Source organism: Cyphellophora attinorum (assembly GCF_001299255.1).
Source record: "Cyphellophora attinorum strain CBS 131958 chromosome Unknown Contig4, whole genome shotgun sequence".
NCBI lineage: Eukaryota > Fungi > Ascomycota > Eurotiomycetes > Chaetothyriales > Cyphellophoraceae > Cyphellophora > Cyphellophora attinorum.
Genome location: NW_017253232.1, coordinates 972,971 through 996,399, shown reverse-complemented (window position 1 = coordinate 996,399; position 23,429 = coordinate 972,971). Strand labels below are relative to the sequence as shown.

Below are 23,429 nucleotides of genomic sequence, written 5' to 3'. Positions count from 1 at the left end.
TTGTCTATTGGTGTATGCTGTCCTTGGAGACTAAGGAGACCCGCCCAAAGATGCGTCAACAATGCCCAGGTGGCCTCCAGCGCCAGAAACGAAGGAAATGATTAATGGTATTAGAGGTGAAAAGGTTGAACGAAGATGCCGTACAAATTCATCGATATCGGCGCAAAAGGCATGTGCGTCATCCCGCACCTGCACGTTTAATGTGGGGAAGCCCGATGATTTTCCGCGACGGCCAAAATTTCTTTTTGATGTATCGATCTGCGAGTGACAGGCCATGACACGAGAGACTGTTCAGACGACATCTGCTACGTGAGAGCTTGCTGGAGGCGAGGTTTGGAGGAGTGATGGACGATGAGCACGACTTTGCCTTGCCGGCAGCCAAGCGACAACGTGTAGACGACACAGATGTTCTCCCAGCAAGACCGACCGGCTCGCGGTTGTTTGCACCATTTCGAGTATGCATTGTCCTGATATTTAGGCAAGAGCAGTCTAACAGATCTGTAGAACATCGGACTGGTCTCTCCTACTGCAGTGCCCTTCACGTCTGTACCTTTGGGAAAGACAACCTTCCAGATCACAACCTCTGTCGGCCGCAGCTTGCAAAGTTACGATCTTCGCAGAGGCCTCCAGCTGGTCTTTCTGAGCCGACCTCAATGTCCGGAAGCCATCACTGCGACATGCGCCTATCGAGATCGAGTATTTGTCGCCTGGGGCGGACTTGCTGGGAAGGAGCAGGGAGTCTGGGTCGTGAAGAGGGGGAAATTGATTGCAGAGCTCGAGCGACCGCAAGTATCTCAGCAGATTGACGCTGTCCTGGTCTTTGGAACATGGATTGTCGCCTGTGGAAAGCAGGCCATTGAGGTCTGGCGGAACGGAACATACGAACACTATACCACAATTGTGCCCACGCTGTCCTCGAGTGTCGGCGGCTCGTTCTCTGGCAAGATCTGCACCTTGCCAACATACCTGAACAAGATTTTCGTGGGCTGCTCAAATGGCAACATCGAGATCTACAATCTCAGCACAGCAAAGCTCGTCCATACCTTTCATGCGCCTTCCGCAAGTGCTGGTCATGTCACTGCTCTCGCTCCGGCAATGGCACTTAGTGTTCTTGCTGTCGCGTATAGAGACGGGTCTCTTAAGATCTACAACGTCGACACAGAAGACACTATAATCTCCGTCAGCGCCCGATCAGGCACGCCAGTTACGTCAATCACCTTTCGAAGCGATGGCGTCGGTGCAGGAACTGATGGACGCAAAGATGGTGTCATGGCCACCGCAAGCATCGAAAGCGGTGACATCACGCTATGGGACCTCAATCGTGGTGGTCGTATCACTGGCGTGCTTCGAGGAGCTCACGAGACATCTGCACTGTCAAAGGCTTCTGGTATATCCGGACTCGAATTCCTCCCTGGCCAACAAGTGTTAGTTTCTTCAGGGCTGGACAACGCGCTTCGATCTTGGGTCTTCGACGCAGCTCCTTTCTCACCCACACCTCGCCTTCTCCATCAAAGAAGCGGCCATGCTGCGCCGGTTACTGAACTCATGTTCTTACCAGCGGCATCAGACGGCTCAGAGGCCGCTGGCAAATGGCTTCTCTCTGCAGGTCAGGATCGAAGCTTGTGGGGTTTCAGCCTGCGCAAAGACGGCCAGAACACGGAACTCAGCCAGGGAAATGTCAAGAGCAAAGCCAAAAAGACAGGACAGCTGTCCGAAGATCGTTCCGCAATCGAAGATTTCAAAGCGAGCCCCATTATTGACATTGCCTGTTCTCTGAACCGCGACGGGGGCATGGGTGCTGTCACCGGCAACCCGTGGAGCAATGATCGTAAGACTACGGCCGAGGAGTCAAGTATGACTGGTTGGGAAAGTGTCGTCACCGCACACGCAGATGATCGATATGCACGAACTTGGTCATGGGGTCGCAAGAAGGCCGGCAGATGGACTTTCGAAACCGGCGACAAACAACCTGCTAGCAGTGTTGCCATCACTCAGTGCGGCACATTTGCTTTGGTGGGTTCGGCCAAGGGTGCTCTTGACATGTACAACCTGCAATCCGGCGTACATCGACAACGCTTCCCGGCCAGACTCAAGCCGTCTCAGGCCAAGGAGATCCAGGCGAACCCAGATGCCGCAGATGCAATGCTAGCCACACGCCGCGGCCACAGAGCCGCCGTGACTGGCATCGTGGTCGACAGCCTGAACCAGACCGTCGTCTCGGCGGCCTTGGACGGGACCATCATATTCTGGTCGTTCACCACCGGCCTCGTAGAGCATCGGCTCAACCTACCGGATGCATCTGCTTTGACGCTCCGCTATTCACCCTCCTCATCCCTCCTTGCCCTGTCCTGTGACGATCTGTGTATCCGCATCCTTGATCTCGAGTCACGACGGATAGTACGAGAGCTCTGGGGCTGTGTAGGTCCCATTAACAGCTTGACGTTCTCGCACGATGGCCGGTGGATCATCGCATCATCAATGGACAGTGTGGTTAGAGTCTTTGACCTTGCCACGGGCCATCTTATAGACGCTTTCAGGTTGTCGCCGACCTGCACAAACGTCGCCTTCAATTCCACAGGTGAATATCTTGCCACGACCCACGCAGGAACACTAGGAATTCAGATCTGGGCCAACAAGTCTCTTTTCTCACACATCGACCCGCAGCCGATATCTGAGGAAACCGGTATCATTGACCTTACAAGCACAGCTTCAACTCTAGCGCCACTGTCGGCCTTCGCCATTATCGACACTGAGGGCACCACCCAGCAGGTCGATGCGCCATGGTCCTCCGCATCAACAACAGATCAGCTCTCAACCTCGCTACTGACCCTCTCACTCCTACCACGCTCCCGCTGGACAACACTCCTCAATCTCGATACCATCCGACAACGCAACAAGCCCATCGCACCGCCCGAAAAGCCGAAGGCTGCTCCTTTCTTCTTAGGCTCCGCCCTCGCCCTGACCAACGGAACCTCCAAGGCCAGTGGTGGCAGCGAGCAGACCAATAACGAGCTCTCACGAATCACTGCCCCGCCATCATCAGCTTTCACAACGACCAGCTCAGCAACAGAAACAGGCCTCCTCTCTTTGCTCGATGTCCCGCTCGATGGCAGTCTGTCTGCCGCTCCCTCAACGACACCATCCTCAACGGCACATCCACTAATTTCCCAACTCCTCGCCCTTCCTCCATCCGCGACCTCCACCTTTCTGCGCACACTCCCGCTCTCCAAACTCTCCTTCTTTATCACCATCCTCACGGCGCATCTACGCACTACACGCCGCGATTTTGAGGTCATCAACACATACATCAGCCTGCTCCTGAAGTATCACGCCGAGTTCTCGGCAGTGGATGATGTCGCAGAAGCATTGGAGGAGTACCAGAGGGTCAACGAGGACGAGGGCCAGAGGCTGGGAGAACTTGTCGGATTTGCAGGCGGGGTTCTGAGGGGCTGGTTGGGCAGCGCGCGATAGTGTTGACCGAGCATGACAGACGGTCCTGTGACAGTCAAGGCATAGAGATTCGAACAGGATGTGGTGTAACGTTCTAAGCTATTTAAATTCTATGAGTGTATTGGGAGGCTCCCGTCACCGCGAAAGTGGTGTGAGCCTCATCCTCGATCAAAATTAGCCGACGGTGACTCATCCGCAGTCACACTGATCTTTCCAACGTCCAGCACTTGCATCGGCCACCACACAGGCCATTCGGTCAAATTCCCATATCTCACACAACTTTCGGGGAGTCGATATCCTGATCAGTACCGAAAAGTGGTGAAGGCCCTGACATTACTCCCATCAGTTGCGATCCAGGGAAGCGTCTGAGTGCGGGCATGAAAGAACTGAAGCGGTCCACGCCTTTGAGGCCCCCGCGAAGGCGACTCTGCCCATTTGCTAATCACCCGGTCCACTTGAGGCGAGAAACGGACTGCTCTTGGTTGCTTTGGCGGCTCTTTGGTGGTCGACGGTTCGATGCTCTTCACGTACTTTGTCCTTGTATCTTCGCGCTAAAGAAATCGTCGTTAGCATGATGTCGAAAACGAAAATCAAGATTTATGTGATGGGAGGCCTCTGTCTAAGTGTGTGGAATTGGGCTCGGAACATCGAGGTCCACGTCTCGGATAGCCCCAGTGAAATCTGCTCAAGTCACTTACCTCAGTGAGCTCATCAAGATAAATGTAGCTCTGCTCATTTCGCGGGACGGCCGCTTCACCATTACCCGTCTCGTAATTTTTGCAGAAACCCAGCGCCAGGCATCGGTCTCTCTTCGGTCCTGGCCCCCAGCCAAAGTCGCGCCACGGATGATTCGGCCATTGATAGGTTCTGTTCGAATCCTCGTCGAAGACCGGGGCGCTGGACTGGCTTCGTGTTCCCAGATCATGCCAGGCTGTGAGCCAGACGCGGTGCAGGCGGCCGTCCTCGCCGAGATGAGCGAAGCTGTTCTCTCCAGTGTCCTCGTCGGAGTCGCCCTCCGCCGCGATTGTCACCAGCCAGTCAGTCGGGCAGGACTCGCAGTTGAGGTAGATCGATTGGCATTTGAGATCCCTCAGTGCCCCGGATGACATGATGAACTCGACAACATGAGACAAGTGATCGACTTGGTGTCTGCAGAAGCCTCGTTCGTCTGAACAAGCGCCATTTAGCCACCATGCGTGGTTCTTGTAATAGACCACGTTGTACTCGCGTTCGTACCGCAGCAGTAGAGTCTCCCCAGCGACGCATGCCGCAATCTTCATGCTGTTTGGCTGAGTGTTTAGACTCTCGCCCGGGCGGCCCATGTCAAAAGTCTCCTGAGTGGGAGAGCATTCGTGGTCGAGCTCGTGTGTCGGAAGCCCGTGGTCGAGGTCTTTGTAGTGTGCATAGCGCAGAACAAGATCTCGGATGGCTGGTGTGAGGTACGAGTAATGCCTCCGATCCGGGCGATTGTAGTCGCATTTATGTGTGGCCTCCGCTCTGAACCAGTCCATAGCGGCACAGGATATTCCGATCAGCTCGTTCGTCTTCTCGATGAACGCGGATCTGTCCCATCCGGCCGTTCCTGTGTGCACGGCATCAAAGGCTCGTTTTCGACTCTCCCCACAGCCATGGTCGTAGCACATGTGCATTGCAATTGAATGCCATTTGTAGAGTTTGTGACAGTACGAGCATCGCAACAAAAAAGGTCGATCATGCTCAATGAGATGTAGGAAGAAGCGGCGATCATTATGATCAGCGACCAAAGGTGTCAAAGCATTCCTGTACAGTCCGTAAAGCCCGCGAATGGCAAGAACCAGGGAAGCTTGCGCTACAGGATCGGGAAAGGTCGAGATGTACAAGAGCACATCGAGTGGCACCTGATCGAGGACGCTCTTTGTGGTCGGCTCTGTATCCTTCTGCTCGCCCTGGTGACTAGCATTAGATTTGTGCTTCCGCTTCACGATGCGTCCTAGACTGGGACGCATTGCTGACTTGTCCTGGAAATGTCGAAAGCCTAGGCGACCCAGCATAGCAGCTCGAGATCTACTCTTTCTGCAGCCCTCAGCACTGAAGCCCAGATATAGTCGAATTGATCAGGTGGTAGATGGCCGACGTCGTTGAATGCCACAGAGCACTAGCGCTGCACTAACAGCTGAGATATTCCTGTTTGGTACAGGTGGCCTGTGGGACTTGGCAAGGCTTAACCAGGCTATCCATTCAGCTTGAAGAATCATCTGCCACTGCAGGGATCACCCTGGTTGACGCACGGACTAGCTTAAGGCAGTTTACTTTAGATCGACACATCTGGAGGTATTTCTTCATCAGTTGCACCCAGCCGTCACTGCTAGAGTGAATTTACAGCTATTACATGATACACAGCATTTATCTCGCCATCGGCCCACAGGCAAGGTGGCGGAAGAGTGCGGCGGCTTCCGTCATGGCGAGACCTAGTTACAGAGTGCGCCCCATCCCAATTCCCGAGTCGACACTGCCAATGGAGTCGCCCCTCAATTTGGCAACAGACATTAGCGGGCTTGCGGTCTCTGATCGTTCATCGCTCTCGACCTGCACCATCTCGGCTTCGTCCTGGTCTGGCATGACGCTCTGACGGGCCTTCTTCTGGAGGGGTTGCGCCTGTGCATCGCACCCGTCTTTCGTGCGCTTTCTCTTTCCTGTGACTGCGTCTCCTGCTTCAGTGTGTGCCGAACTGGATACACCAGACATGTGGTCGTCATTCAAGGGCCCTGGTGGTGATCCAGCAGGAACTACGACATCTGTCGATACTATGTTCGCTTCGGCGACCTTTTGCTTGCTAGACTCGTCGGACAGGCTCTCTGCCTGTGGGCTGCCGACAATCGTAGACTCATGCGAAAGAGCATCTTCTGTCGTAACTAGCGTTGCTACGACATCTCCTGGCGCCGCTTTTGTCGTCGTGCTGCTGTGAGATTTGGACTCGACAAAGATCTCTGCTGTTGCTGGTCGTGAAGGCACGGCCTCTGTCGACACGATGTCTGCTCTTGCAGTTGCCGATCGTGTGACAACGGCTGGCATACTGTCTGCCGCTACATTGCTGGCAGCAGTGAGCCCAGATGGCATGCTCTCTGCTCGGTCGGTCTCTGACGGTATGATAGCGGCTGGCATACTATTTGCTGTTACAGTGCTGGCACAGGAGAATTCAGCTGATATGATCTCTGCTGGCTCTATTTCCTGTGGCGTGATAGTGGGTACGCTGTCCGCTGAGAGAGTGTCGGCAGTATCAGTATCCCATGGGACGATGGAGGCCGGCGCGGTGTCCAATGGCGTGCCAATGGCTGGCGTGCTGTCTGCTGATACAGTGTAGGTAGAAGTTGCATCAGACGGCACGGTCTCCTCGTCTGAGATCTGTGCTGGATGCATATCTGGGGAGATGGGCACTATCTGCGTGAGCGTAGGCTCTGCGTGCTGTGGGTCGAGCCACTCTGGATCCTGTATCATATCAAATATGTGCTGCAGCTCAGTCTGCCAAAGACTGCAGGGCGATTCAGTCTGCAGCTTGTCAGAGGCGTCCAGAACGCAGCATGATCCATACTCACCGCAGATCTGCACGCGACCCTCGCCTCGCTCGCCTTGATTCGTCGGTGAAACCAGGTTAGTGATACCTGTCGTTGCGCAAGGAAAGTATGCTTCAGCCTCATATATGTGCGACCAAGGTGTACACTGAATTCGTCTAAGCCCATGGACTTTGCGATGGCATCGAAGACTGCAGGAATGTTCGGCTGCTGCTCGACCATAGCGACCAAGGTACGCAGTTGTGGCTCTTTTACAATGTCCCAGAGAAGGCAGCCGTACGACGACAGCGGAAACTTGAACACGGCCCTCAGCCTGTTCTCCATCGACTTGTTGAGCGTTTCGCCAAGCTGCTGGATGCCACGATAGACCATCAAGACATGAGGACTAGCGTATTCACAGCTACCCGGTCTCCAATTCGAGGGAGCGAGGAAGTCGAATATGTTGAGTGTATCGTCTTGAACGTTCCCTGCGCCTTTGTAGATCGTCGTCGCAAGCTTCGGAAAACATACTGAGAGCACTCCGGACTGCAAGACCGTATCCCATGCACAAGTGTGGACTGTGCTGGATACCTTTTTGTTCTTACGTCGGAAGTTTGGTAAGCACAGAGCATGGAAAAGCAGCGGAACCCATAACGCTGGAGCGCCCTCGCAAAGAAGTCGCGCAAACTCGAGCGCCTCGTCCGCCTCTTGTGGGTGAGGATCATCCTGCTTGGGGACCGAAAAAAATCTACTGGCGCTCGAGATCTGGCAGTCGAACTCCTCCAGGACGCTGGCGCGCTGCCTTATGTAGGGCCCACTTCAAACCCCTCCATCCGTACCCCAAGACAGTGGTTCCCGTCGAGGCTACCGTGGCAGTGGTTGCTGCGGCTACCTGCATAGCAGGTGCTCGATGATTCCAGCTCCACCAGCCCCCACGCAACATCATTCCAGCACAATCCCCGATCGAAGGCAAAAAATTCCTAATGTTTCGTATGCTATTGATTCCACCTATGATTCCACCGAAGCTGCCGGGCGCTAGCAAGTTGAAATTTTCAGGTCTGAACAGAACATATTGATTGACAGCTTGTGGAGCCGGAGCTGATGCTGATCTCGTTGCCTCGAGCTTCACTAGATCTCGGACGATTTTCTCCAGTCGTTCGCTAGAGTCATCGGATCGTATCTTGACCGGTTTGAGCTTTCGATTACGTCGTTGCTCGAGATGTTTAGCGTTGGCTTTAGCGTTTGGCAGGGTTTTTGCATTTCGCTTTGGCTTCGGCTACACATAACGTTAGCAGCTGTGCGATCGACAAGACTTCAACAACGAACTGTGTGATCTTTGAGGACGATTGTTGAGCAAAATTCTGGGCATATGACTATGTATAGTTCCAATACAAGTCTGCGCAGCTTCTGCTTGGCCAAGGATAGGGGAACAGAGGCATGGGAGGCCTCCACTGGACAAAGGAGATGATGGTATACTTACCGCCTTCTCTGGGCACTCTCGTTCCCTATGACCGAACGCCTTGCAGCCGCCGCATTTGCCCTAGCAACACGTCAGCCTGTCACTCAGCCCAGCTCACGCCACGGCCCTGCACAGCGCAAAGTCATGAGAAAGAACGGGTACTGACCTTGAAAGGCATCTTCGTCACCGGTCTGAGATCTTGGATGAATATGACTTTGGTGCGGATAGGAGGGAGTCGGCCCACGACCGCAGTTTAGGACAAAATTCTACAGCCAGTACGGGGACTCCTACGACGAATTCTCTCATGTCTGCAACCTACGATTCTCGACATCACGCCCAACTCCCGACCATTCTACACAGATCGATCTACGTACAGATATGTCCTCACCAGTCAGTTCGATGCTTACAAGTCCTGGCATATCGTGAAGCATCGATGCGGGCTCGGAGTCACCGTTCGGTGCTCAGAACAATTAACGACTGACATTATGGACAATTTCGACCTCACGGCCATTGTCTGAGGTCGCGGAATTCTTGGAGGGGATTATAGCTTGGCACCTGCACGCCGCTGATCCTCCGGCATAGGACCAATGGATAGGCTCTCCGAAGCCTGCAGCCCCAGATTTTAAGGTGTAGTGGGTACCCTTCCATGAGTTTATTTCAAGCGGACATCTATGTATTCCTTCTATCTTGCATAATTTTACTACACTGAATTGATGGCAACAGACGTCTTGAGAATTTGTAGCGATAGTGCGAGCCTGGAGGAGTTGGATGCATGCGAAATTCCAGGCCAAAACGGTCAAGGCGCGGTGCCAGGAGACCATACGGCAGTTTCGCCTCGAGACAGTCGACGCCGGTCTGCAGCGATGTGTGGAAGGAGCGCAGTCATGGCCGCACAATGTCGAAATTCATGTCCTCTACGGCTTCAGTCCCAGCTACATGTCATCGACAACATACTCACGTTTCCTCTGTTCATCTCCGTTGACTTACTCTCAATTCCTGACCATACCACAACTTCCTTGCCTCGCTTTCTGATCTTCTTACCCGCCCTGCTAACCCCCCTTCCCGACCGATCCCACCCTCGAGATGCCTCTAACAATAAAGCTCAATATGCCAAAGCAGGCACCGGCCAAGGAGCTCCGCCGGGCCAGCAAACGCCAACGCTTGGGTGAGTTCCATAGCTAGAGCTACAGCAATACAATTCATTATCCATACCCAAGAACTACCACACCCTTCCCATAGGATGCTGCACCTTGCATATCGGAATGCTGGGACAGTTGTTGATGGGAATCTAAAATGGAGGAACCCATGGATACGCACAACACCAGTCTTGATGGCCATACCGTCCGAGAAGCATTCTTGCATATACTGATCTATGACACACAGAGGAGAAGGAGAACTACGACGACGACGACTACAGCCACGCCGGCGACGATGACGATGACGATGACGATAACGACTACGAGGAAGAGCTTGGAAAGACTGGGCTCGGCCAGTTTTTCGAGGATGAGGATGTCTGGGAGTCGGATCCCGAGGAAGACGACGAGATCTCCGGGCCCTCTGACAAGTCTGCAGCTCCTATGCCAATCGAGGAGTTCACGGCTGGTGTGAAAGAACGCACCAATCCAATCTTTTTCGACATCATTATGATGTACATCTTGGAGATGTTCTCGTTCTGTTCGGTGTCCAGCAACTGGAGCAAGCTCCACGAGAGCCCTTACACCAGGAATATGTTCCGCTGGATCCATTCCTGGAAAGATCTGCTCCTTGACGACATCGCTCTAGTCATTTGTCAGGCAGTTCCCCGCGATGTACAAGACATCATGGCCTCCCCAGATCCGCTCAAGACCAGGTTGAGGCGCTTCGCAAACTCATGAAGCTGTACGCCAAAGATCGCAAGAAGGACCGCGGGATCTACATCAACATAATGGTCAACGACGTCCTTTCGGCAGTTGGTTGTTACGTTGGGTCTACCATGCGGAACTTCTGGAAACGCATTACGACTGAACACCTGAACCCAAAGCATCGGAAGAGACATCCCACTAGCCACCACTATTCGTTCTTCAAAGATGACTGGAGTCCTTGTTTCATCGTCGGTGCTTTCCTGCGAGGTCCGTTTGACTCTCAACTGTGGGCATTCCTGATCGAAGTGATCTTGATGATTGAGCTTGGTGCATACTGTCTGGATGTTGCCCGAAAGAACACTGCACACGATTTCCAACAATCACGCCAGTGGGCAAGACAACTGCGAAAACAGAGCAAGCAGATCCGCCTGGCTCGACAGGACGTCAACCAGATTCCCAGCCGCCATGGATCCAGGGATGAGGACGACGTACAGCCCTTGAACCATGCTCTGCCACTTAAGCAAGGCATCAAGGACCGCCGAACTGCGACCAACTGTGCCGTATGTGACGTTCCGTTTCAGCCATTGATAAATGGCAAAGGGTTGCTATGCTATCATGACAATTTACTCCGAGCGTTCAACACTGGTCAGCATATGCTCATCTGTGGTGCATGCTGTTCATACCAGAAGAGAACAGGAGCTCGCCGTCCGGAGTCCCTCTGGCGGACTGCAGTGCAGCAACATCAAGACAGCGAGGACGTGAACTGCTTACACTGTGGAGAACCCGCTGCTGCGACAAAGGGGGCGAAAAAGGACAGAGTAGCTCGCTGGTTACCTCAGCTCGGTCCTGGTAAAGCGCTGTGTACAACCTGTTACAGTTGCTTGGGCAATCGACTGTGCCTGCTGCCACCTCCAAAACACATGTCGATGCAGTCACTTTCTCGTGCGATCGTTGTGGCAACAGCAAAGCGATGAAAGTGCCAGTCGGAGGCTTGTTGAGTGCAGCCAAGCTGCGGAGACTGGGCCCTTTGTTTGCCAATCCTGCCTGGGCTTACGATCGCGAAACCGACCACCTCTACTGTGCTGACTGCTGGCTCCGGGACATCCATCCGCTACACCACCGCGCGGCAGAAACAAAGAACGAAAGACGTACATATCGGGGGCTTGAAGACTATGCCCAGGCTGTTCCACATCGTCCCACTGTCCAACAACGTACTGAGTCATGGTCGCCCTACGGGGTCATGAATCACCTCCCAAAAGCTTATCTGCAGCGCGTGGCACCACAGCTGCCGTGGCTTACGTTCTCGGAATTTATGCAGACGCACGGTGTGGACGTTCCGGCAGGCACCAACATAAAGGGCTACAAATTCACGGCCGAACATGACGCCAATCTTGCGCCAGACAATGAATTCTATCAGGACCACAAAGCTGCCGCTGAAGCCGTGGCGAATGAAAAGAAAGCGAAGCGCAAGCGCTCCTCTAAGGGCAAGAAGCAGTAAATTGGTCGCTCGCTATTTCCGATCAGCCATCGTCAACGCCGACTCATCATGTACCAATACTACTCGACACACCTCTCGACCACATCGTCTCCTGGCATTACACCTCCCCATATGGATACCGAAGAAAATAGGGTCCAACCGCAGAAGAAAATATGCAACGCTCCTCGACTACATCTCCTCTCAGAATAACACCTCCCCATCTGGGTACCGAAGAAAATAGGTCCCACCGGCAGAAGAAAATATGCACCATCTCTCAGCCACACCACCTCTGAGACAACGCGTCCCCATCTGGGTACCAAAGAAAATAGGTCCCATCGGCAGAAGAGAACATGACGATTGTCGGTTTCCAAAGAAAATAGGCGATCGATAATCGACATCTCAATTGGGGAATCCGATTTCCAATTATGGAGAAGCATCCCGGCACGATTACGACCGGCACCAGCTTTCGACCACCAAACGAATTCGAACGACGGCAAATAAGGTGTTAAGAACCAGGCATCGGCGAATGCCTCATCGCTTGTGGCTCAACTCAATTGTAACGCCTTGTATCGTCTTATGGGCCGTTGAGCTTGGACAATTACGATGGAAGAAGGAAGATTCTGGGCTCTGATCACGACAGCCAGATATAGGAACATGCTCTGAAGGATCTCTTCTGGGAATCAAAGGCCTCCCGGAGTCAGCGATGGGATCCGACAAGCCCATCGAGCGCCACAACTTACCGTTTAACATCGTCTCCTTCTCCTCCGGCGTTGGCCAAACTAATTGCGGTAAGTTGTTTTCCTCGCCTGTGCTAATAGCAAATGCAGAAAATGGAATGGACCAGTGGGTCCATTCCCCGCCAATGGCGGTACGGTCGATGACGGGCAGTGAATGTCTTTGGACACTCGACACTGCCCAGAGGCCTGTACGATCTGGTCGATGACGGACAGTGATTGTCTTTGTACAGTCGGTACTGCCCAGAGCCCTGTACGATTTGGTCGACGATGGGCAGTGACTGTCAGTGGACAGTCGGTACTGCCCGGAGACCTGTGCGATTTGGTCGCGACGACGGACAGTGACTGTCAGTGGACAGTCGATACTGCCTAGGGACCTGTGCATTTTGTCGACGACGGACAGTGACTGTCAGTGGACAGTCGATACTGCCCAGACACCTATGCAATTCGCCGGCTAGGTACCGATGTATCGAAAGTCCTTTTCACTATTCGCCTCCCTCGCAAGGGAGGGCTTGGGGAAGGGGTATGTGCAATGCCGGAAATGAGTGCAGTCGAAGTCTGACACTGGCTTTAATGGATTCTCGGTACTAGTTGTGCCCGGAGACCTGCACCGTCCACTGGATACCTGTATGACGACAGCGACTATGGTTCGCTAGCTAGCCGGGCTGCAATTAAGGTCGCCTTCACGCGGCGCAGCCTGTGGGTTCCCCTGCAACATAGAGCGAAACTAGGGACCTTTCTATCCCATACCACGTTTGATACACAGCCACAGGACTACGATTCATCAGAGGCGATGAACCAAGGGCGCAGGAAACAGCATCGAAACACATTCCTTAGGCTTATTGACGGATAAGACCACCACCAACTACATCCTATCCAAATACAGCTTGCCCTCCGAATGCGTTCAGGCGCATGACCAACTCCGAATGCATGCAAGCGCAGAAGGAGGAGAACACCACACTTTCAGTGGCTCAGTTGCCGAACCGCAAAGCCAACGCGAACGCACAGACCATGTATCTCCACCAAGCCAAAGCACAGACTCCTCTAAACCTTGGACACTCAAGGAGGCGCCACAGAACAAGTACGAAACTATGACAGCCAGAGAATCGGGAAGGAGCTTGGCGGCGGGTTCAGGTTATCGCTCTGGTGGCAGAGCATACTGCACTCTCTTGTTGTGACAAGCGATGCTGCTAGTCGCATAGCTATCTCCGGCAAATCGACATTTTACGCACTGTGGCGGTTGTGGGGAGGACTTCGAGTTAAACCTCGTTAAATGAACCTGGACATCGTTCAATGATCGTGGATATCATCTGGAGACCGCCTGGTGGCAGACCGGAGCCAGAAGAATATGTCTGGCCAACTTGAAGTCGGCTCAGTTGCTGGCGTAGACATCGAGACCGGAGGTGCAGCTCATGTCATGACAAAATTTGAGCGAGGAGGGCTTCAAGTTAGTCGTGACCAGCACGAAGGAATGCAGCAGCAATAATGGCTGCACGTGTAGGATCGATGTTGTAATCAAGAACGAGGATGCTGGTGAATGTGGAACAAGTAGAAAGGTCGGGTGCTAGGCAACGCAGTCACGATTCCTAGAAACCACGAGGGGCATACAACACCGCACTGCATGTTGGACGAGACCACACGCGCCCATAGGACATTTCAATTCACTGTCCCTCAACTTAACAACACATACATGTGAGTAAAGACTGACCTTGCATGCATTCTACCTGATGCAAGACCTTCCCACTTGCGACGCTTTCAATGGCAATGGTTCGACCTACCACGCTGCGACAATCGACACGCTTCTTTGCAGCGGCGCACGATGATCAGCTGCATCAAACGTTAGCGACAACAATGCCCATGAGAGTTGGGACTCACCTTGTAGCTCTTTATCGATCCTTGACTCAAGTTTTGCTCGCTGTCGCCAGAGCCATGCTGCGCTATTGACCTACATCTCGTCGACACCTCACTCTCATGCCTGCACGCCTCCGTCGCTAATGGCGGTGCTGTCCGAGGTTGGCCTCAAGTCGTTCAACTACCGAAACAGAACAGGTGTGTATGTCAAATGCGACCCGTCACACAGCCTGTCCAAGTCCATCGACACGTCGATCTGACGGCCATAGACTCATGGGGAGGTGGGCGAAAAGAGTTCAGGTTGTCGCCAGCGTGATAGGACACATCAAGCAGCAAGTTGCTGCGATCAGCTATGTTCCTGGTCCCACAGCCATTGAGAGTATCTCATCATCCGTCATGAACGGCAACACTTATATGGAGGACTCCAAGACGATTTGTGTCGTTCAGGGGATGTTGATGTTTGCCTTTTCTGCCCCCACGTCCACTGCTACTGCACGGTCCTTTCTTCGGAGCAGTTCCGCCGAAATACGAGTTTTGATACGAGCTCGGTTCATCAAGCGCGAACAGGTCATGAGGCACTGGTGTTGGACATACCACGTTGCGGCGGCTGCGACGGGATGGAATCTGTGGACAAGATGAGAAGAATAGCTCAAGAATGCAGAGAAGAAAACAAGACATTATGGCATAAGACTATGGCACGCTGCCGAAACGAAACTATGCTATGCTGCAGACGCTCGCGAACATTCGTAAAATTCGCCAGAAAATGCCACGACACCCAGACAATCCCAGCCAACACCAAGACAATATGATACTCGCCGCTCGAAATGGACCGTGCATTCGTCATGCATCAACAACATCTACCTCGCTGACGAGCCTCCTCGGGGTCTGTCGTCATTCCAGGCACCCTCGGGGTCATCACGCTCTCAATCGCAGCGGTTGGCAGGCCCAGCCATGATTGCCTCTTGCTCCGATCTCCGTGTCCAAGGCGAAAAGAGCCAGTGTTGTGCCTTCCGTGGAAGTAATCACCGCCAGAGTCGCTTGTCGTGGCTGGTGTCCGTGCGTGTGTTGCTGTGTCTCGCTTTGTGCGCTGGTCGACCAATTTCCTCGCCAGCACGCGCAGTAATTCCTCAATGCCTTCGCCATCTTTAGCTGCTGTGTTGTTAGCAGTACTTCCAGCAAAGTAATGACCAGCCCAGCACTCACCAGTCACCTCACTGCAGGTATCCCAGCCTTCGTCCTGTGCCCAGAGCATACTACTGCGCTTCGAGCTCGGACTACCGTAATTTGGCGCACTAGAGGCTGCCACACCAGAGACCTCGCTGGCGAGCCAACTGACAGTCTGCTCGAAGGGTACAGCACGCCGCGATGGATCCTCTGCGATGAGATCGATCTTACAGCCCACGACATGTATGAGCAGGTCGTCATCTGCTTGCTCCATGACCTCCTTGAGCCATCCTTTCATCTCATGCCACGATCTCTCGTCTGTGACGTCGTAGCATAAGAGTACTGCATGGGCACCACGATAGTACAGACGGGAGATACTGCGCTACGACAAGATCAGCACACGTCGACAAAGGCAGTTATTGACTCACGAATCGCTCTTGTCCCGCCGTGTCCCATATCTGAAGTCTGACTGTCGTATTTGAGTCGACGTCAACCAGCTTCCTTGAGACAAAGGACGCCCCCACAGTACTGAGAGGATTCGATTGAGGCGCTTGGCCCATCAAACGACTGACGAGCGAGCTTTTGCCAACGCCTTGGGACCCAAGGACCACTGTCATCTGTCAGTACGAGGACAGTAAAGTGATAGCCCGCGAAGTTATGGCCTCGCTACTTGAAGAAGCCAAATATAGGGTCCCGTACCTAGCTTTGCCTCTATCGCTGCCTGGTTGCTCGTAGCCATGCTCTCCGACACCGATTACTCGTCAAAGTGACGGTGGTACCTCAACAGGCGGCTATGACATCGTTGACAGACTGATGAGGTCAGTAGATGAGCACACTGGGCGGGCTCCGTCGTTTGTTGATGGTGTTGTTAAATGGTTGTCACTGCCGAAATTATGACAGTGGATTTTCGGTCTCACAAAACACCATGCAATGCACGCGAACGATCACGACAGAACAAGCTTGCTGTAGGTGAATGCAGGAGGGCAGAGAGAGTGACTGGATTGATTCCGAGCTATTTGCTGAGAGTACGAGAGCTGAGGTGCAATATTTGGTAGAGGGATGCAAGAAGAGAAAAGTAAACAAGGCAAATCGAGGGGCACTCGCCGCCATTCCTTTAGCGTCAGATTGGCGGTCACGAGGGATGATAACGGTGCCTGCCTGCTGGTCGCCTTTTGAAGATCACTGCAGCATCACCAGGCGCATCTCAAATATTTTTTGAGCTTTGGCCATCGTGCGATAAGTGTTAACGTTTCGTTGCAAGAAGTTGACATCTGCATTGGACACCGGGAAAAGACCGCCGAGTATTTATACGTCCACTGAGTTCATGCCCGTTCGCCCCTCTAGGCTACGTCCGGGGCGTCTCGGATCCTGTAGTTGCTCGCTTGCGTCCTCTGATAAGCATGAGAGGTACTGGCGGAGCTCCAGGTCAGACACGTACATGAGCATCCATCTGTCATGCAGGACATACACACATGTGGTGCCATTCACATACCAGCACGCATCTGCGGAGCCCAATCATCACTTCTTGCTGCCCGGTACCCGAAACCAAAGCCGAGCGAGTCCAGCGAGTTCGAGACTACGCTGAATATTTCCGCGGCCACTATTGGCCCGAATCAGCGAGCCCATCTCGAGACTTCGATGCCGGGCTGAAAGCCGGGCGCGGAGAACGGTCCCAAGCCCCCAGTTTAAGCGGAACGGCGTCATCGACGCAGCGGTTCTTCCATCCATACCTGCGTTCCGACACATGGAGAAGTCCCCGCGAAATGCTAGCCGGCTAGATGGATCTGACGGCGAAGTCTATCGACTTCGATAAAGTCGGTCGAGCACTGCTGTTATGCTTCTGCGCCCTCATAATTCTTTCCTACTTCCTAGCCTTCTTCTGTTGCCCTTTGCCCTTCGTCGAGCGTCCTATAGCCGAGGCAGATCACGATACTGAAGCCAATCGTGAACGCGCTCCTCTCCTTGCTAACGAGACTTAATCAAAGCCACCATGAACCGCGACGAGGGCGAGAATCCTGAGGTGGGAACCTTGACGGGAGATGAGGTAGCGAAGCACAACTCCAAGGACAGCTGCTGGGTGATCGTGCACGGTAAAGCATACGATGTCACCGACTTCCTGCCAGAGCACCCTGGTGGACCGAAGATCATACTCAAGTATGCTGGCAAGGATGCCACAGAAGAGTACGCACCCATTCATCCGCCCGACACACTGGACAAGTACTTGCCAAAAGAGAAACATCTCGGCCCAGTCAACATGGACACTGTCGAGCAGGAGAAGAAGGAAGACAGCCCAGAAGAGAAGGCACGACAGGAGCGCATGAAGAGCATGCCACCACTCGAAGCATGCTACAATCTCATGGACTTCGAGGCCGTAGCTCGAGAAGTCATGAAGAAGCCAGCATGGGCATACTACTCTTCCGGCGCAGACGACGAGATCACAATGCGAGAAAATCATTCCGCCTTCCACAAAATCTGGTTCCGGCCGAAGGTATTGGTTGACGTGGAGAAGGTCGATATGTCCACGACGATGCTGGGCACGAAATCGAGCATACCGTTCTATGTCACAGCGACCGCGCTAGGAAAGCTAGGAAATCCAGAGGGCGAGGTGCTCCTCACGAGAGCAGCTAAGCAACACAACGTCGTCCAGATGATCCCAACGCTAGCATCGTGCAGTTTCGACGAAATCTGCGATGCTCGGGAAGGCGACCAGGTGCAGTGGCTGCAGCTGTACGTCAACAAGGATCGCAAAATCACTGAGCGAATAATCAAGCATGCCGAGAGCCGCGGTTGCAAAGGCCTCTTCATCACAGTTGACGCACCGCAACTCGGTCGCCGGGAGAAGGATATGCGCAGCAAGTTCGACGATACTGGCAGCAACGTACAGTCCGGCGACAAGGTGGACCGCTCACAAGGCGCTGCTCGTGCAATATCCTCGTTCATTGATCCTTCACTCTCCTGGAAAGACATTCCATGGTTCCTATCGGTCACCAAGATGCCGATTGTCCTGAAGGGTGTCCAAAGAGTCGAGGATGTTCTCAAGGCTATCGACTACGGTGTCCATGGCGTTGTCCTGTCCAACCACGTAAGAATATTCTTGAATCTCCTCCCTACCTCTCAATCCTGTACTGACATGTCTATGTAGGGTGGCCGTCAACTCGATACAGCCCGGTCCGGCATCGAGATCCTCACTGAAGTTGCACCAGTCCTGCGCGAAAAAGGCCTAGAAGGCAAGCTCGAGATCTTCATTGACGGTGGTGTGCGCCGCGCAACCGACATCATCAAGGCGCTCTGTCTGGGTGCTACCGCTGTGGGCATTGGCCGGCCGTTCCTGTTCGCTATGAGTGCTTACGGCCAGCCTGGTGTGGATCGTGCTATGCGTGAGTTGATCTCCTCCCCAGAATTGCTTGCACTGTGACTAAAACAATATCTCAGAATTGCTGAAAGATGAAATGGAAATGAACATGCGCCTAATTGGCGCTGCGAGCATCGAAGATCTGCGGCCAGACATGGTCGATGTCAGCAGCGCGAGACACCATGGTGCAGGACCGACCGATTCGTTGAGTGAGACCGCTTACGACAAGCTGATCACGCCTTACCAAATGCTCAAGAGCAAGCTCTAATCGCCTCTTGCGTTGACCAGATGTGTACATGGTTGGTTCTGGAGTGAGATGGCCGGCTTGGAGCAGCCTTTTGCCTCTGGAAAGGGAGCGGAAGTATATATTGGCAATCTTTGGAAACGTGGCAGGACGCGGGCCCAAAACGATTTGTGCATGTCGAAGCAATTGTACGGATATTGTCCGTCATACCGGAAGCATTGGGCATGAAGAGACAGAAAGACGAATTCTCTCGGCATATGGAGAAGGTTGATGCCTGTCAAATACGCTACACTGCGAGGTCTGCATTTTGTCTAAAAAGCCGTGTCCGTGCCTGTCTCGACACGTGTTTCGACTGGTGCCATGAATCGATTCCGAAATGCCCGATGCGCCAAACTTGACCACAAGGCCCAACACAACCCAGACGGGGTCTACTTCCAAAGCTTCCCTAGTGACACTTCTTTGTCATTGGCTTTGTTGAGTACCTTGGCAGTCGCGAGGTCAAAGTCTTCTTGTGTGACGTGCACTCTCCGCTCGCGCAGAGCGAACATACCGGCTTCGGTGCATACACCCTTCTATTTGAGCTTTGTAAGTATCGAGAAAACAAGCGAAAATGGCTAGGGGTAGATGCTTACCAGTTCTGCACCAGAGCAACCATTCATCTTCTCAGCGATCTTCTTCAGGTCGATCCCTCTTGTTAGGTTCATGGATCGTGAATGGATCTTCAAGATATCTGCTCTAGCCTCGACCGTTGGTGGTGGAAATTCAATCTTGCGGTCTATCCGGCCTGGCCGCAATAGCGCAGGATCGAGGATGTCCAATCGATTCGTGGCCATGATAACCTTGATGTTCTTTGTCGGCTCAAAACCGTCCAGCTGATTCAACAGCTCCAACATGGTTCGCTGCACTTCCGAATCGCCACCGCTAGAGCCCTCCACACGTGATGAGCCGATTGAATCAATCTCGTCCATGAAGATGATGGAAGGCGCATGCTCTCGAGCCATGACAAAGAGCTCTCTGACCATTCGACTGCCCTCACCGATGTATTTCTGTACCAGTTCTGACCCTGAAACTCTTATGAATTTGCAGTCGGCGTGATGAGCGACGGCACGTGCAAGCAGCGTCTTGCCTGTACCCGGAGGTCCGTAAAGTAGGACACCTTTGGGTTGTGCAATGCCTAGCGACTCGAAGAGTTCTGGGTGGTTGAGGCCGAGTTCAATGACTTCCTTGATCTCTTTGATCTGCTGGTCGAGACCTCCAATCATGTCGTATGTTGAGTCTGGCACCTTCTCCACCATCATGAGGGACACGAGAGGATCGACGGAGGAAGGCAGCATCTTCTCGAGCTTGTATGAGTCTGATAGTAACGACACTCGCTTTCCGACTGTGAGTTTGGCAATGTCGACGCTGTCGGCAATGTCGACAACATATTTGCCCTCTGGGTGGACCTTCACCAGCACCTTCTTCGTGCCCATCACCTTCACCACCTCTCCGACGTATGAGCCTGGCTGTTGCAGCAGACCGAGTTCTTCTCGCAACAGCCGCACTCTCGAGTTGTAGTCATTTCTCTGTGCTTCTAATCGCCGCAGGACTGCTTGTCCGTGTATGATTTCGAGCTTCAACGATTCGATTTTGTTGTGGTAGAAGTTATCGAGCGCCATGACGGTAAGTGAGATCAGGAGTGGACAAGATACGGTGCAGCGCAGGATGTAGAAGCGATAGAAGCCGTGAAGGAGATCGGATGGCAACGACAACTTGAATGTAGAAAGATGCACTCCGACGCGCATTCAAGATCGAAGCCTGGCGCGGTGATTATGTAAGTATAAGGCTGATTTTCACTGCCTGAAGGCCAAAGTACAGGCACGACATGGCACCCAACCCCTTGAAGCTTTGCCTGAATCTCCGCCCCGGAGATTTAGACTGGGGGCATTCTCGAAAGGCAACCTCGAGCTGGACTTCAACGTTTAGCCCACTTCACGTGTTGTTTATAAGGAAGTTTTGCTATACCGTATAGCTATACCGTATTACACACCTATGAGCTTCGACTACAACGTAGCTAAGACAAAAGCCCAGGAAGAGAACATCAATATGCTGTACCCTCGTCGCCGTCCATGCCATTCATGAGAAACAGCATTCACCATGGATCCAGACTTCGATGGAGACGCCTTTTTTAACGAAGAATCACTACCACACATCAATGACGGCGCGCTGCAAACACAGATAGATCAACTCGATCCTACTGCTGTTGGACTGGGAGTTCCGGACGCGGTTGCTTTGCCCACCATTAACGCGGATGTCTTGCAAAGGCTTGTGAGCCTTCACGCGAATGGGTGTTCAAATCGCCTGGCATGGTCTCGGCAGGGTCATATTGCTTCTATCTCAGGTGATGGAAGAGGGATAGTCTTACAGTACTTGGTATTCGATCGGAGGAAACAGTCGTGGCAGCTCAGTCCCAAGCGAATCGAGCATGTTGGCCGAGGACAGATCGCCAATATCATCTGGAGCCCACTGGCTACTGACCTTGCCGTTCTCGGTGTTGCGGGCAATCTGACTGTGTTGCGACCAGTTGGTACTGCCACCAACAGGCTGGCCGAGGTTAAACTAGGAGCTGGAGGCGATCTAGCAGACTTCGGACAGGTCATTGGACTGCATTGGCTGGGCCAGGATCGCGCGGAACGTCCAAGGCAACTTGTTCAAAGCGCTTCAAAGTCCAACGACACCGGCAGATGGCAGCACCGCCATGTCAAGGCAGCAGTGCTGCAGCCAGTGTATCCGAGAGCCATCATCGTGGTAAGTCGGGAGGCGAAGTTGGCTCTTATATATGAAAAGATGGACAGCTCCTTTGGCAAATTGACGTGCGACCTTGTCACTCATCTCGAGGAGTACACTCATGCAGCAGTCGCACCCGCTACAAACGGCAAATTACTGGTGGCCTTGCACTCGAAGACTGGAAACATATCGGTACGCTCAGTCGCGATTGATATGATGCCTGTAAGGTCTGAAGGCTTGCCGACCTTGAAAGTTGAGCTGAGCGCGAGCGAGCTTTCCAACGCTGCTCTGCCGAGTCTTAACGGACAGATATACGATGGAAACACACAGCACCTTACTCATCTAGGCATAATACCAAGCTCCGAAATCGAGAAGGCAACACGGCTACCCACAACGGTGTTTGGGATATATGCCCATATGAACTACGATATAGCCGCCGGCATGGGCCCCTTTATGTCTACTGCCACTATACGTCGCTGGAGCATTTCACCGCTTAATGAAACGTTATTCTCGAAATTCAATGATGGCCCAACCAAGACAAAACACGGCGCCACTGCAGCTACGGAAGAAAGTAACGTTGTTGAGGCTCTTCCCGATAAGGACGAACAGGCCATCACGAACGTCAGCGTACTCGAGAATGGCCAAGGTTTTCATATTACAACAGTCGACGGTAGGACTGATCTGCTGTCAACGGCAGACCTGAGCTCATCACTCGCCTTCCCTTCCGAAGATGGCTCAATCTCGTCGCTGATGCAGGCAGGCTTTGCCCTGCCTGTAATACAGAGTCCAGCTTCGGTTGCGTTGTCGCCAAATCTCTTCTGCGCAGCAGGCGTGGACACGCATCAGGATGTCGAACTCGCCATCTCGCAACACAATCCACCAGATCCGACCCAAACGCTTGACCCGAGTACAACATCCGGCGACACTGCCGTCGCATGATAGTGCTCGCTTTCGCCCGGTCCTGCTGGAGCACCTCCAACATCGACGACCTGTTCACCATGGTGCTGCAGACCTTCCCATCGACCTCTGCCCACCCTCTCATCATCTCCCTCTATCAGACCCTGTTCCGGGAGGCCGAATTTATGCACGAGAAAGACCAGCGGTCCGAACTGGAGAAGGTGGTACAGAAGCCAGTTCTCGCCAAAGTCTTCTCCTTTCACTACGGGATCTCCTATCTCCTCACCAAAGCCCCATCACTCGAGCCCCGAAATCCGATTCCTCTTTCAACCCAATGGGCATGGATTGTCGCAAACCTCCGCCTCGTCGCCCAGCTCATGTACATCTCCATACGTGAAGTCTCTCCTCCAATCGCCAAGCCCTCTCCCGAGTTCCTTGACATGATCTGCGGCAACATCAAATGGACACTCGACCTCATCCGCTGGATCGCCGCGTCTGTAATCGAGACTTCCGACCGTGAGACCAACCCAGACTTCTTCGACCCCCTACTCACCCACACCAATTCTCCGCCGATGGATCGCAGGGCCTCGTTGCCTTACTCCTCAACTGCCACTGGTCGCGACAGTTCTTCATCGCCATCGTACGTGCATGCGTGTCCTTTGTAAAT

At 53.3% G+C, this 23,429-nt stretch overlaps 9 protein-coding genes across 9 annotated transcripts; 5 read left to right on the top strand and 4 right to left on the bottom strand.

Annotated features, from left to right (window-relative positions):
• Window positions 1-344: 344 nt before the first annotated feature.
• Window positions 345-3,471, top strand: AB675_6493 (U3 small nucleolar RNA-associated-like protein; the record flags this gene model as incomplete). Its single annotated transcript, XM_018146789.1, has 2 exons — window positions 345-455; window positions 505-3,471. 2 exons carry the CDS (start codon window positions 345-347, stop codon window positions 3,469-3,471), a joined length of 3,078 nt encoding a protein of 1,025 aa, XP_018004087.1.
• Window positions 3,472-3,888: 417 nt separating this feature from the next.
• AB675_6492 (uncharacterized protein) lies at window positions 3,889-5,435 on the bottom strand (the record flags this gene model as incomplete). Its single annotated transcript, XM_018146788.1, has 2 exons — window positions 3,889-3,987; window positions 4,149-5,435. The coding sequence occupies 2 exons, from the start codon at window positions 5,433-5,435 to the stop codon at window positions 3,889-3,891; spliced, it is 1,386 nt and encodes a 461-aa protein (XP_018003650.1).
• A 466-nt stretch (window positions 5,436-5,901) lies between these two features.
• Window positions 5,902-8,614, bottom strand: AB675_6491 (uncharacterized protein; the record flags this gene model as incomplete). Its single annotated transcript, XM_018146787.1, has 5 exons — window positions 5,902-6,975; window positions 7,023-7,767; window positions 7,817-8,253; window positions 8,458-8,517; window positions 8,603-8,614. 5 exons carry the CDS (start codon window positions 8,612-8,614, stop codon window positions 5,902-5,904), a joined length of 2,328 nt encoding a protein of 775 aa, XP_018003893.1.
• A 929-nt stretch (window positions 8,615-9,543) lies between these two features.
• AB675_6490 (uncharacterized protein) lies at window positions 9,544-11,775 on the top strand (the record flags this gene model as incomplete). Its single annotated transcript, XM_018146786.1, has 4 exons — window positions 9,544-9,601; window positions 9,820-10,224; window positions 10,281-10,837; window positions 11,155-11,775. 4 exons carry the CDS (start codon window positions 9,544-9,546, stop codon window positions 11,773-11,775), a joined length of 1,641 nt encoding a protein of 546 aa, XP_018003916.1.
• A 3,411-nt stretch (window positions 11,776-15,186) lies between these two features.
• AB675_6489 (Ras-like GTP-binding protein RYL2) lies at window positions 15,187-16,242 on the bottom strand (the record flags this gene model as incomplete). The annotated part of the gene is made up of 4 exons (XM_018146784.1): window positions 15,187-15,488; window positions 15,543-15,885; window positions 15,932-16,113; window positions 16,203-16,242. 4 exons carry the CDS (start codon window positions 16,240-16,242, stop codon window positions 15,187-15,189), a joined length of 867 nt encoding a protein of 288 aa, XP_018003821.1.
• A 1,251-nt stretch (window positions 16,243-17,493) lies between these two features.
• Window positions 17,494-19,123, top strand: AB675_6488 (Cytochrome b2, mitochondrial; the record flags this gene model as incomplete). Its single annotated transcript, XM_018146783.1, has 3 exons — window positions 17,494-18,585; window positions 18,646-18,880; window positions 18,936-19,123. 3 exons carry the CDS (start codon window positions 17,494-17,496, stop codon window positions 19,121-19,123), a joined length of 1,515 nt encoding a protein of 504 aa, XP_018003894.1.
• A 404-nt stretch (window positions 19,124-19,527) lies between these two features.
• Window positions 19,528-20,757, bottom strand: AB675_6487 (26S protease regulatory subunit-like protein; the record flags this gene model as incomplete). Its single annotated transcript, XM_018146782.1, has 2 exons — window positions 19,528-19,671; window positions 19,732-20,757. The coding sequence occupies 2 exons, from the start codon at window positions 20,755-20,757 to the stop codon at window positions 19,528-19,530; spliced, it is 1,170 nt and encodes a 389-aa protein (XP_018003959.1).
• Window positions 20,758-21,235: 478 nt separating this feature from the next.
• Window positions 21,236-22,804, top strand: AB675_6486 (Mediator of RNA polymerase II transcription subunit 16; the record flags this gene model as incomplete). The annotated part of the gene is made up of 1 exon (XM_018146781.1): window positions 21,236-22,804. The coding sequence occupies one exon, from the start codon at window positions 21,236-21,238 to the stop codon at window positions 22,802-22,804; it is 1,569 nt and encodes a 522-aa protein (XP_018004020.1).
• A 59-nt stretch (window positions 22,805-22,863) lies between these two features.
• On the top strand, window positions 22,864-23,427 carry AB675_6485 (uncharacterized protein; the record flags this gene model as incomplete). Its single annotated transcript, XM_018146780.1, has 1 exon — window positions 22,864-23,427. The coding sequence occupies one exon, from the start codon at window positions 22,864-22,866 to the stop codon at window positions 23,425-23,427; it is 564 nt and encodes a 187-aa protein (XP_018004089.1).
• Window positions 23,428-23,429: the final 2 nt, after the last annotated feature.